Genomic DNA, 13,472 nt, shown 5'->3' with positions numbered 1-13,472 from the left:
TTTTCAAAGTCAAAAAGTCATTCACTAAACGCAGCGCATGATCAAAAAACTTCTCTCGCTTAGCGAAAATCTGTTCATCAAGGCAGCTTTTCTCACTTTCGCTTTTAGGTCAAAATGCCGCGTGAACAAATCTACTTCCTGTAAAAAAAAAGACCGAGAGAAAACCAATACTCCTCTTCGAGTCGTAAAAAAACCAAGAGCACCGCAATATAGCTACGCTCAGCTTACAGCTTCGCAGCTATAATAAAAGACCAGTAGGGTGCCTATTAAATTTGGCAGTTATGGATTTTAGTATCCCAATTCAAATAAATGATAGAAGAAGATTGAATGAAGTACCTGCATTTACAATTGCATCTACTTCTAGATAGGTGATGTCCCCTTTGAACAAACAGAGTCTTTCGTTCATCCCGTCTTCAGCTGTTTTTCCTGAAAGGAAATAAAATATCTTCACAGTATATTCACAGTAATATATTTCAGCAACTCTTCAGACCTAACCGGCCACATTACGAATTATCAATGTAGTTTTTCAGCTCTAACCGAGCATGGATTATCTTATCTGTTTTCGAATACTCCTGGGCACCATTAAGGTAGCAAATTTGAACAAAAATTCTTCAATCCTAAGCTGGCATTAGAAAATGTCCCTAAAATTAATTAAAATCGGGAGATGGATTTTCCTACAGTTTGTCGTGTACTTCTACCATTTGACACACTTTACTGCCATTGTAAATCTTAAGTTCATGGATTCCATCTTTGCTCAAACGCTTAATTTTAAACTTTCTTTGTTCATAAAAAGGCACCTCAAGTTCGCGAGCAACCCCTCGGAGCAGCGATTAGCTCAAGATTGAGTTCTTCCCGATTGCGCAGGGGAAAAATTCCACTTTGCCGGCCTTTGAATATTCAAATTTCAACTTTCGCACTAGATAAAATATCTCAGCTGTTTCAACGGCCCCATGAGTAAACTTTTTCGATCAAATATGTTATTCATTCCTGCCATTACAATAACGTTTTCACCAAAAATTCTGGGGCTACATAAAGCTGAAATGCAGCCTTCAGGACATGAAATGGTTATCGTATTCAACAAGAGCACCGAAAAGTTAGTATGAGCCACGAATACAGTCAGCATTTTCCGTAGAAACAATGGAGAAGTGATCTTCCAATGCGGTCGTTTTCAATATTTCAGCGTTTCGGGATCTACGCAACATTCATATCGTGAATCAAATAATGCCCATATTCCTGAGATTTATGGCGACAAATTAAAAGCTGAGAGAAAACCGTGCCTTCAATTTTGGCATGAAGTTAGCCAAATTTCGTTCTTTAATTAGCTTATGGGTAGCTGGTTCCAAATTTTAGCGGAATTGTTTCAAAACGATTTCATAGCTCTAAATAGCTTGATTTTGAACATGGGCTTTAATTGTGGTTCTGAGGTTGAAGCTGAACCAAATCTTGAAGATATAAGGGAAGTCTTAGGGAGTGCAGGTTAAAGTAACCTGACGAGTTAAGGTAACAACTTCAAATTGGATAACTGTATTGGTATCCAAAGAAGATTGTAAGAATATCCTATGCAAAAATCAAACCTTTTTCATAACTATAATTCTACAGGCTGCATTTTGCACTCTTTGAAGTTTTTGTATTTCGGCTTTACTTATTCTCAGTAGAGAAGAAATTCATTACTCTAGTCGTGAAAAATACTGCTCAAAGAAAAAATTTTGTCCTGGTGTCCTAAGAAGGATATCTCTATGTTATTTAGCTTGCGTAGCTCATGGAAGCATCTACTGGTTATCCAATTTACTTCAGCTGATATTGATAAATGTTCAACTACAAGAGTTGCAATCTTCTCATCTGATTAGACTACAATATCATCAATTTTCACTTTCTTGATTTTTAGCCTACTCCCTTTAGTCTTTGACAAATAGTTTTATCAGGGTTCAAACGATAAACTACTAATAGCGTTTATCACTCTGGTATTGTCTGTTTTCAGGTTTCCAAGAACAAATTTTGCTGCGACGAAGTATTAAATTTGTAACCTGCATAACTAACGGTGTCATAGGCGCTACATAAAGAATAACATAGCTGGCAGATTGCCAGAAAATAGCCGCAATAGCTTCGTAGATCTGCAGTCACAAAAAAAGTAAAAAAAAGACAGACCAAAATATAGTCTTCTCTTTGAAGGCTGAGATGTTATATTTTGATTAAGAATCAGTACAAGTTATTGCTGCCTCTATCAGCGGCTCTTAAATAACCTTAATTTAGAGTGACACATTCACCTGACCTTATCTCTTTGAATTAAAGTAAATAAAAGTCAATTTCAAAATGAAGTCTTTGAAAGTGAGGTAAGTCACGTGTGACCAAAAATTTAATCATAAGAAGGAACAAAAAACTAGCTCCACCAAGAGCGAAAAATGATGTCACGCACGCGTTTCAGTTGAAATTGCATGAACGAATGAACAAAAAGTGGCTGCGGTTGTAACAAAAATCTTGACGACGAAAGAAAAATACATAGCAGGACAAGTCCTAACGTACAATTCAAAGAATTTTCAAACAAACAACCCGACCTAGAACGGACTATGAATTGGGAAAACGTTTTCTGAAAAAAAAACATAGCCGGCAGATTGCCGGAAAACAGCCGCGATAGACGCTTGTGGCCTACCATGAATTGAAACAACTAAAGAAATAAGATTGACAAATCGAAAACTGGCTTTTTGGGTTAGATTCGGACTGTCATTTTTATGCGACAAATTTGCTCAACAAGGAAAAAGCACTAATGGAGCTTTTTCAAAAATAACATTTGATATTAAAACTCAAGACGCTATTACTCAGAAATTAGGGCATACAAGTTTGGCACTACTTAGATGCACACTATTGAGCTTTGATTAGTAAATTTTCATGAAACTTAAAGTTCCATAAGCGAGTTCAGAAACCCTTTTTTGAGTGCGGTAAGTCACACAATTTACCTAAAAGCAGAAATGACGTCACGAACACCAATTTTAACTGCAAAGCAGTAAAGTCACCGAGGTCATTGAAAAAGTAAATTCCAAAAAGTCAGCGCAAGACAAAGCAAAAAACTGGTAGACGATAAAAAAAGAACGCAACAATAGCCGCCCGGAATTGCTGACGCGGCTATTAATAAGATAAAGAAAAATAAAAAAAAACAAAATCAATGTCAAAATGCCGCATGTGAACAAAAAACCACTAGCGAGAAATCGAAACTCGGTTCAAACAAAAAACTTGGCCTACAATGAACCATGAATGGATGGGGAAAACCATTTAGAAAAAAATTCAATCCAAAAAATTGAAAAAAAAAAAACAGTAAAAATTAAAGTGAAATTGCCGCATGTGAACAAAAATTCACAAGCGAGAAAGCGAATTTTTGTTCAAACACCGTTTTCTCACTCTACTTAAAAATTTAAGCAAAAAAAATTCGCGCCGCAAAACCACTCCTTTTTTGCTCCACTTCCTGTTTCGGCGTGACTAAAATCACTACTCCAATTTGAATTCAAAAATCATGAAAATGTGGGAACAGATCTTAAAAAAACATAGCCGGAAGACTTTCGGAAACGACTCGCAGGAGAAAATTGCCCATACTTACGACTAAACAACTACAACAACTCTTGTGAACCCTGAAACTCCACAAATTCCATAAAAAATTTGAGGAAGAACAGAAACGGCATTCAAAAACAAATTGAAAAAAAAACAAAAACTTAATGACGTTTTTTTATTAGTACAAGAAAACACAAAGCCGAATAAAGTCCCTTTGCAATTAGAGCAATGAAAAGCTCGCAAAACAATGGGCAAGTCATAATAGGCTATGCAACTTGTCTAAGTCTGAGGTTAAAAAAAATCTGCAAAAAAATAAAAATGGTTTAAAATTTCCCAATTTTTCTGTCAATTTTCCTAAGAAAGAATGATTTATACCAAGAACACTTTAGCCAATTGGTATCTGAAAATTCTTCAAGTGAAAGGCTTCTATTCAAATCCCACTGAAGCGCGTTTTAGTTGAAATTGCATGAAAGAATGAACAAAAAGTTGCTGCGGTTGTAACAAAAATCTTGAAATAAAAAAACATAGCAGGACACGTCCACTAGACCTAAAAAAATCATGAAAATGTGTGAACAGATCTTAAAAAAACATAGCCGGAAGACTTTCGGAAACGACTCGAAGGAGAAAATTGCCCATACTTACTAGAACTTCAAACTAGAAAAACTTAATGACTTTTTCTAATAGTATAAGAAAACATAAAGCCGAATAAATTTCCTTTGCAATTAGAGCAATGAAAAGCTCGCAAAACAATGGGCAAGTCACAATAGGCTATGCAACTTGTCTAAGTCTGAGGTTTAAAAAAATCTGCAAAAAAATAAAAAAGGTTTTAAATTTCTCAATTTTTCTGTCAATTTTCCTAAGAAAGAATGATTTATACCAAGAACAATAGCCAATTGGTATCTGAAAATTCTTCAGGTAAAAGGCTTCTATTCAAATCCCACTGAAGCGCGTTTTAGTTGAAATTGCATGAAAGAATGAACAAAAAGTTGCTGCGGTTGTAACAAAAATCTTGAAATAAAAAAACATAGCAGGACACGTCCACTAGACCTAAAAAAATCATGAAAATGTGTGAACAGATCTTAAAAAAACATAGCCGGAAGACTTTCGGAAACGACTCGAAGGAGAAAATTGCCCATACTTACTAGAACTTCAAACTAGAAAAACTTAATGACTTTTTCTAATAGTATAAGAAAACATAAAGCCGAATAAATTTCCTTTGCAATTAGAGCAATGAAAAGCTCGCAAAACAATGGGCAAGTCACAATAGGCTATGCAACTTGTCTAAGTCTGAGGTTTAAAAAAATCTGCAAAAAAATAAAAAAGGTTTTAAATTTCTCAATTTTTCTGTCAATTTTCCTAAGAAAGAATGATTTATACCAAGAACAATAGCCAATTGGTATCTGAAAATTCTTCAGGTAAAAGGCTTCTATTCAAATCCCACTGAAGCGCGTTTTAGTTGAAATTGCATGAAAGAATGAACAAAAAGTTGCTGCGGTTGTAACAAAAATCTTGACGACGAAATAAAAAAACATAGCAGGACACGTCCACTAGACCTAGAAAAAATCATGAAAATGTGTGAACAGATCTTTAAAAAAAGATAGCCGGAAGACTTTCGGAAACGACTCGAAGGAGAAAATTGCCCATACTTACTAGAACTTCAAACTAGAAAAACTTAATGACTTTTTCTAATAGTATAAGAAAACATAAAGACGAATAAATTTCCTTTGCAATTAGAGCAATGAAAAGCTCGCAAAACAACGGGCAAGTCATAATAGGCTAAGCAACTTGTCTAAGTCTAAAGTTGAAAAAAAATCTGCAGAAAAATATTGATCATTGTAAAAAGGGTATCACAACAAAATGTTCCGGTTATTAAAAAGAAACTACTTACGGCCCAATGGCTGTCCAAAGATTGACGGGGGGGGGGGGGGTGTTGATTGTAGAATCCTCGAGACGGCGGTAGTAGTGGGGTAAGATCTTTAGCAAGGGGCTTTCAGATGACGTAATTAGGGCTCATATAGGTCAAAATTAATTGAAATTTAAGTTCAGCAACTGTTCACGAGAGCAACTAAAATCGCGAAATCAAAAGCCAAGAGTGATTAAAGTAACTCGAGGAGTCAGAAGGTGAAGAAAACATTTTTCGAACAGGCGAATTGCTCTCAAACGACCGACGAGCAGTTGGCTTCATCAGTAGCTAGCCAGTTTAGTGAGCCTAGCTTCAGCTTAATTGAAGGGTCGTGAGGTGAGCGCAGCGTGCAGAGGGGAGGAGGGTGCAACAGGGGCTTGGGGGCAACGATGGGAGGGGGACCTTTGGCCTCATGCGCCCTTACGGTCAGAACGTGCAGGGGTGGGGATTGGGGGCGATGTGGGGGGGGGGAGGGGTTGGAGTGGGCAGTTTAATTTCTAAGAACACACCATAAGTAAAGTCTCCAAACCAGTTTCTGCAAATCGCACACTTGGAGACTAGTGGGCTGAAAGAGAACTTACTATCTACTGGGTGCTGCCTTTTTGTCCGTTTCTGAGAACGATAAATCTAATGGATCAGACAAAAAATCGGTCAAGCCAAAAATCGCATTAAAAAACCCAGCAATATTATAACTGCTACAAACTTCGTTTGAGAGCAATTAACAATCATTTCCTAAAATACGCTAGTTAAGTCATTTATGAAAAAAAAACATATCTATTACAATTCAGCGTTAATGAGGGTAATAGATGGTGACATCACGCCGCATAAGAGCAGCTGATGTGCGCCATCAACAAAAGAGTCAGGGAAAGAGAGAGAGAGAGAGAGAGAGGGCGTGAGAGATAGAACTTGAACAATAAAGAGGAAAGAAACCCCAACCAACACACAGAGAGAGAGAGAGAGAGTTAGGAACATCTTCTGTAATGAGATTTGCCTCTGCAAATTTTAGTTTTCGAGCCTAGTTAGTAATTAAATCATATAACAAAAAAATGGTAAGTGCATAACTTAAAAGAAGTTTCCAGATCGCAGTAAAAAAAAGTTCAAAACCATTTTTGTCTCTGGATTTCTGCCATGTAGCCCATCGACCTAAGAGGTTCCGTTGGTCAGCAAGGATCGTTAAACTCAGAAAGGGACAAACACTCAAAATAACTGCAAATTTAAAATCTTGCAAAAATGGTAATTATAACATCTTCAGAACCATTTCATTGTCTCGGGAGACTGTCCGGCATCTCTATTTCATGCGTTAAATAGTTTCACTAGCTCATAAACTCGGAACAATTATAATTTTCCGAAACCTTGAAAATATGAATTTATCAAAAAGTGCTAAAATCGAGCCATTAAAATATGGATAACCATTCTACTAACTCTGGAGACTATGAAACAGCTTACCAACAAACCATGGAGGAGGTCCCTGGTGTCGGAGAAAAGCAAAAATCAAAAATACTCAAAACTCAAAAAATTGCTCAAACTCGTGATATTAAAATCTTGGAAAATATTTCATTACATCAAAAAAACTGCAGTAAACTGCAAACCCTAGATGAGGTTCTTTGGCTTTTTAGGCAGGAGAAACCTAAAAAATTTCAGATAATTGCAAAAAGCTGCAAGTTTATTTGAAAAAATTGCTAAAACTTGTGATACTAAAAAGTTGAAAACTATTCCATGGCCAGACAAAATTGCACTAACTTATTATTAAATCCTTAAGGTTTTCTGAACACTGAGGCTGAAAAAACTGAATAATGACAATAATAAAAAATAAAACGCAAAATTTCAAAAAATGCTAAAACTCGTGACGCTAAAATCTTGAAAAACATCCTTTACACCTAAAAACTATGCTAAAACCTAATTTCAAACCCTAGAGAATGTTCCATGGCTCCTGAGGCTGAGGAAACCTAACAACAGACAAAAAGTCAAAAAAAAGAAAAAGTTGTCAAAAATGCTTAAATTCGTGATATTAAAAATCGGAAATCCATTCACTTACCACTAGAAACTATGCAGTAACCATTATCAAACCCTAGAGGAGATTTTTTGACACTTAAGGCTGAAAATCAATAGCGGCAAAGGGAAATTAGGTTTGAATAAAAACAGTAGGCCAAGAATGGACTATGAATGAATTGAGAAACCAAAGAAAATCCGATCCAAAAAATCGAAAAACTAGTAAAAAATCAAGGTAAAATGCCGCATGGGAGCAAAAAACCACTACCAAATTTTTGTTCTCACTGTTTTCTCACTGAACTTTAAAATTAGACTGGAAAAAGTCAAAAAAATGAAAAAGTATTGTCAAAAAAATGCTTAAATTCGTGATGTTAAAATTCTGAAATCCATTCCATTACAACTAGAAACTATGCAGTAACCCATTATCAAACGCCAGAGGAGATTTTTTGACACCTAAGGCTGAAAATCACTAGCAACAAAGGAAAATTTGGTTCGAATAAAAACAGCAGGGACAGAATGAACAATAAATGAATTGAGAAATTATTTAGAAAAGCCGATCCAAAAAATCAAAAAACTAGTAAAAATCAAAGTAAAATGCCGCATGGGTGCAAAAAAAAACACTACCAAATTTTTGTTCTCAATGTTTTCTCACTGAACTTTAAAATTGGAGTGAAAAAATGTCCAAAACTGAAAAAGTATTGTCAAAAAATGCTTAGATTCGTGATGTTAAAATGTTGAAATCCATTTAATTACCACTAGAAACTATGCATTAACCTATTATCAAACCCTAGAGGAGGTTTCTTGACACCTAGGGCTGAAGAAACTCAAAAATTGACAAAATTTTTTCAGAAAACTTGAATAAAAAACTGTGTAAATTAGCGTGTTTTTGTTTGGAGTATCAAAACATATAGCTCTTAAAGTGTCCATAAAAATACTTATGTCTTGCAAAAGACCATTTTCAACTTTAAACAGTCTCAATTTTAGACTGGTCCAACAAAAAAAATTCGAAAGATGACAAAAAAACACGAAATATTGCAACCTTTTGGGCTGGAAAACCTCCTAAACATGACATTTTAACCTTCAACTACGGCCTTCCCTGTAGCTGCACCACACTAAGCACTTGATGGACTACTAAACGCGACTAAGGGACTCTAATGAAAGTTGATGCCCGCTGGGCGCTACCTGTTTCTCCCGTTTTTAAGGACGAAAAGTCAAATGGGTCTGACGACAAATCGGTCAAGCGAAAAATCATAAAAAAATTTAAAAATTTAAAATCTTGCAAAAAATGGTAATTATAACATCTTCAGAACCATTTCATTGTCTCGGGAGACTGTCCGGCATCTCTATTTCATGCGTTAAATAGTTTCACTAGCTCATAAACTCGGAACAATTATAATTTTCCGAAACCTTGAAAATATGAATTTATCAAAAAGTGCTAAAATCGAGCCATTAAAATATGGATAACCATTCTACAAACTCTGGAGACTATGAAACAGCTTACCAACAAACCATGGAGGAGGTCCCTGGTGTCGGAGAAAAGCAAAAATCAAAAATACTCAAAACTCAAAAAATTGCTCAAACTCGTGATATTAAAATCTTGGAAAATATTTCATTACATCAAAAAAACTGCAGTAAACTGCAAACCCTAGATGAGGTTCTTTGGCTTTTTAGGCAGGAGAAACCTAAAAAATTTCAGATAATTGCAAAAAGCTGCAAGTTTGTTTGAAAAAATTGCTAAAACTTGTGATACTAAAAAGTTGAAAACTATGCCATGGCCAGACAAAATTGCACTAACTTATTATTAAATCCTTAAGGTTTTCTGAACACTGAGGCTGAAAAAACTGAATAATGACAATAATAAAAAATAAAACGCAAAATTTCAAAAAATGCTAAAACTCGTGACGCTAAAATCTTGAAAAACATCCTTTACACCTAAAAACTATGCTAAAACCTAATTTCAAACCCTAGAGAATGTTCCATGGCACCTGAGGCTGAGGAAACCTAACAACAGACAAAAAGTCAAAAAAAAGAAAAAGTTGTCAAAAATGCTTAAATTCGTGATATTAAAAATCGGAAATCCATTCACCACTAGAAACTATGCAGTAACCATTATCAAACCCTAGGGGAGATTTTTTGACACTTAAGGCTGAAAATCAATAGCGGCAAAGGGAAATTAGGTTCGAATAAAAACAGTAGGCCAAGAATGGACTATGAATGAATTGAGAAACCAAAGAAAATCCGATCCAAGAAATCGAAAAACTAGTAAAAAATCAAGGTAAAATGCCGCATGGGAGCAAAAAACCACTACCAAATTTTTGTTCTCACTGTTTTCTCACTGAACTTTAAAATTAGACTGGAAAAAGTCAAAAAAATGAAAAAGTATTGTCAAAAAAATGCTTAAATTCGTGATGTTAAAATTCTGAAATCCATTCCATTACAACTAGAAACTATGCAGTAACCCATTATCAAACCCCAGAGGAGATTTTTTGACACCTAAGGCTGAAAATCACTAGCAACAAAGGAAAATTTGGTTCGAATAAAAACAGCAGGGACAGAATGAACAATAAATGAATTGAGAAATTATTTAGAAAAGCCGATCCAAAAAATCAAAAAACTAGTAAAAATCAAAGTAAAATGCCGCATGGGTGCAAAAAAAACACTACCAAATTTTTGTTCTCAATGTTTTCTCACTGAACTTTAAAATTGGAGTGAAAAAATGTCCAAAACTGAAAAAGTATTGTCAAAAAATGCTTAGATTCGTGATGTTAAAATGTTGAAATCCATTTAAATACCACTAGAAACTATGCATTAACCTATTATCAAACCCTAGAGGAGGTTTCTTGACACCTAGGGCTGAAGAAACTCAAAAATTGACAAAATTTTTTCAGAAAACTTGAATAAAAAAATGTGTAAATTAGCGTGTTTTTGTTTGGAGTATCAAAACATATAGCTCTTAAAGTGTCCATAAAAATACTTATGTCTTGCAAAAGACCATTTTCAACTTTAAACAGTCAATTTTAGACTGGTCCAACAAAAAAAATTCGAAAGATGACAAAAAAACACAAAATATTGCAACCTTTTGGGCTGGAAAACCTCCTAAACATGACATTTTAACCTTCAACTACGGCCTTCCCTGTAGCTGCACCACACTAAGCACTTGATGGACTACTAAACGCGACTAAGGGACTCTAATGAAAGTTGATGCCCGCTGGGCGCTACCTGTTTCTCCCGTTTTTAAGGACGAAAAGTCAAATGGGTCTGACGACAAATCGGTCAAGCGAAAAATCATAAAAAAGACCAACAGGACTAATATAATTGCTATAAACTTCGTTTGAGAGCAATTAATAACGACACTGACGACTACAATTACTTTAAACATAATTAAAGATCAATTAATTAGCTGAAATCAGCGGCATCTAAAATTTCATTGAAGGAGCATTTCTAAATTCAAAGAAATTCATCCGTATTGCGGAGCTTTTTTCTGAAGAAATAAAAGAGTATTAGTTCAGCTTTTTTTACGATTGATAACTCCGAATTACATCTTACGCAGAATAAAAACCTGCTCCAAAGTGGAAGAGCCAAGAGAAAATAAATGCTATTTTGTTTTGTTTTAACTGCTTCGAGAGAGAGAGAGAGAAAGACAGAGATAGAGAGCGAAAACAAATGCTCCAAAAAGATCTTTTGAAGGATGTGAATTTATTTAATTTTCTACTCCTAATCTGTCCGAAATTCACTTGGCAGATGCCTTCACACATTTTGGAATTAAATGGCGGCTGTTCACTTAAATTATGCCGAAAAAGAAAAACGAATGTCTAAAGAATGAATTGTGAGCGCATTGCTTTCAAGTGAACTTTAAAATTAGAGTGAAAAAATGTCAAAAAAATGAAAAAGTATTGTCAAAAAAATGCTTAAATCCGTGATGTTAAAATTCTGAAATCCATTCCATTACAACTAGAAACTATGCAGTAACCCATTATCAAACCCCAGAGGAGATCTTTTTGACACCTAAGGCTGAAAATCACTAGCAACAAAGGAAAATTTGGTTCGAATAAAAACAGTAGTGACAGAATGAACAATGAATGAATTGAGAAATTATTTAGAAAATCCGATCCAAAAAATCAAAAAACTAGTAAAAATCAAAGTAAAATGCCGCATGGGTGCAAAAAAAACACTACCAAATTTTTGTTCTCAATGTTTTCTCACTGAACTTCAAAATTGGAGTGAAAAAATGTCCAAAAACGAAAAAATATTGTCAAAAAATGCTTAGATTCGTGATGTTAAAATGTTGAAATGCATTTCATTACCACTAGAAACTATGCATTAACCTATTATCAAACCCTAGAGGAGGTTTCCTGACACCTAGGGCTGAAGAAACTCAAAAATCGACAAAATTTTTTCAGAAAACTTGAAAAAAAAAATGTGTAAATTAGCGTGTTTTTGTTTGGAGTATCAAAACATATAGCTCTTAAAGTGTCCATAAAAATACTTATGTCTTGCAAAAGACCATTTTCAACTTTAAACAGTCTCAATTTTAGACTGGTCCAACAAAAAAAAATTCGAAAGATGACAAAAAAACACGAAATATTGCAACCTTTTGGGCTGGAAAACCTCCTAAACATGACATTTTAACCTTAAACTACGGCCTTCCCTGTAGCTGCACCACACTAAGCACTTGATGGACTGGACTACTAAACGCGACTAAGGGACTCTAATGAAAGTTGATGCCCGCTGGGCGCTACCTGTTTCTCCCGTTTTTAAGGACGAAAAGTCAAATGGGTCTGACGACAAATCGGTCAAGCGAAAAATCATATAAAAAATGACCAACAGGACTAATATAATTGCTACAAACTTCGTTTGAGAGCAATTAATAACGACACTGACAACTACAATTACTTTAAACATAATTCAAGATCAATTAATTAGCTGAAATCAGCGGCATCTAAAATTTCATTGAAGGAGCATTTCTAAATTCAAAGAAATTCATCCGTATTGCGGAGCTTTTTTCTGAAGAATTAAAAGAGTATTAGTTTAGCTTTTTTTACGATTGATAACTCCGAATTACATCTTACGCAGAATAAAAACCTGCTCCAAAGTAGAAGAGCAAAGAGAAAATAAATGCTATTTTGTTTTGTTTTAACTGCTTCGAGAGAGAGAGAGAGAGAGAGAGAGAGAGAGAGAGAGAAAGACAGAGATAGAGAGCGAAAACAAATGCTCAAAAAGATCTTTTGAAGAATGTGAATTTATTTAATTTTCTACTCCGAATCTTTCCGAAATTCACTTGGCAGATGCCTTCACACATTTTGGAATTAAATGGCGGCTGTTCACTTAAATTATGCCGAAGAAAAACGAATGTCTAAAGAATGAATTGTGAGCGCATTGCTTTCAAGTGAGAAACAATGTGGAATTTTTTTCGAGATTTGTTCCCTTACGACAATCTGACAATCTAAGTTCGATTTTCATTTTTTCCTTCTTTATCTATAAAAAGACGTTAAAATACCTAGGGATCTATTTTAGTCCCTTGGACAACTAAAACAACGGCCGTGGGGTTCGGGCTATTATAATTCAGGACTACAAAATAACAAGTACGCAACTCTTAACTTCATCACTTTGCGGATTACTTGACATAGCTGGCAAATTGACGAAACAGCGCAGCGATTATTTTCTAGACATGCAGTCTCCAAATACTAATAAAAAAAGACCCAAAAAGACGCCAAGGAAAAGAATCAGTTTACTATGGCCTTGTGCTGTTTTATCTTAGGATTGCGTTTGTTTTAGCAACAGACTTAAATTCTGGGTAACAGCAGTTTAGCTCACGCAAAGCTCAAGTCAAGCGTGAGAAATTCACTCGAAGTGAAATCGAAATAATGTTCTAGAACAAAAACGGCTAAGACACAAATGTTTGCTGAAAAGAAGACATAAGTTTACAATAACGGCTTCAAACTTCGTTAGAGAGCAGTCAATAAAAAATAAGTCATGAAAACCGCCAAAAATAGAAACACCTTAAAAAGACTTGACAATAAAAAATGCACTTAAGTTATAAAAA

The 13,472-nt window shown here is 34.9% G+C and overlaps 1 protein-coding gene across 1 annotated transcript in view; it reads right to left on the bottom strand.

Annotated features, from left to right (window-relative positions):
- Positions 1 to 13,472, bottom strand: part of LOC142335306 (ADP-ribose glycohydrolase MACROD1-like) — a 42,515-nt gene that overhangs the window by 19,679 nt on the left and 9,364 nt on the right. Inside the window, exon 3 of the mRNA XM_075383751.1 lies at positions 337 to 426. Coding sequence (XP_075239866.1) covers positions 337 to 426 — 90 coding nt within the window. The remainder of the gene's footprint in view (positions 1 to 336; positions 427 to 13,472) is intronic.

Source organism: Convolutriloba macropyga, chromosome 2 (genome assembly GCF_964194025.1).
Source record: "Convolutriloba macropyga chromosome 2, txConMacr16.3, whole genome shotgun sequence".
In the NCBI taxonomy this organism is placed as follows: Eukaryota; Metazoa; Xenacoelomorpha; order Acoela; family Convolutidae; genus Convolutriloba; species Convolutriloba macropyga.
This window is presented reverse-complemented; position numbering and strand designations above follow the sequence as displayed.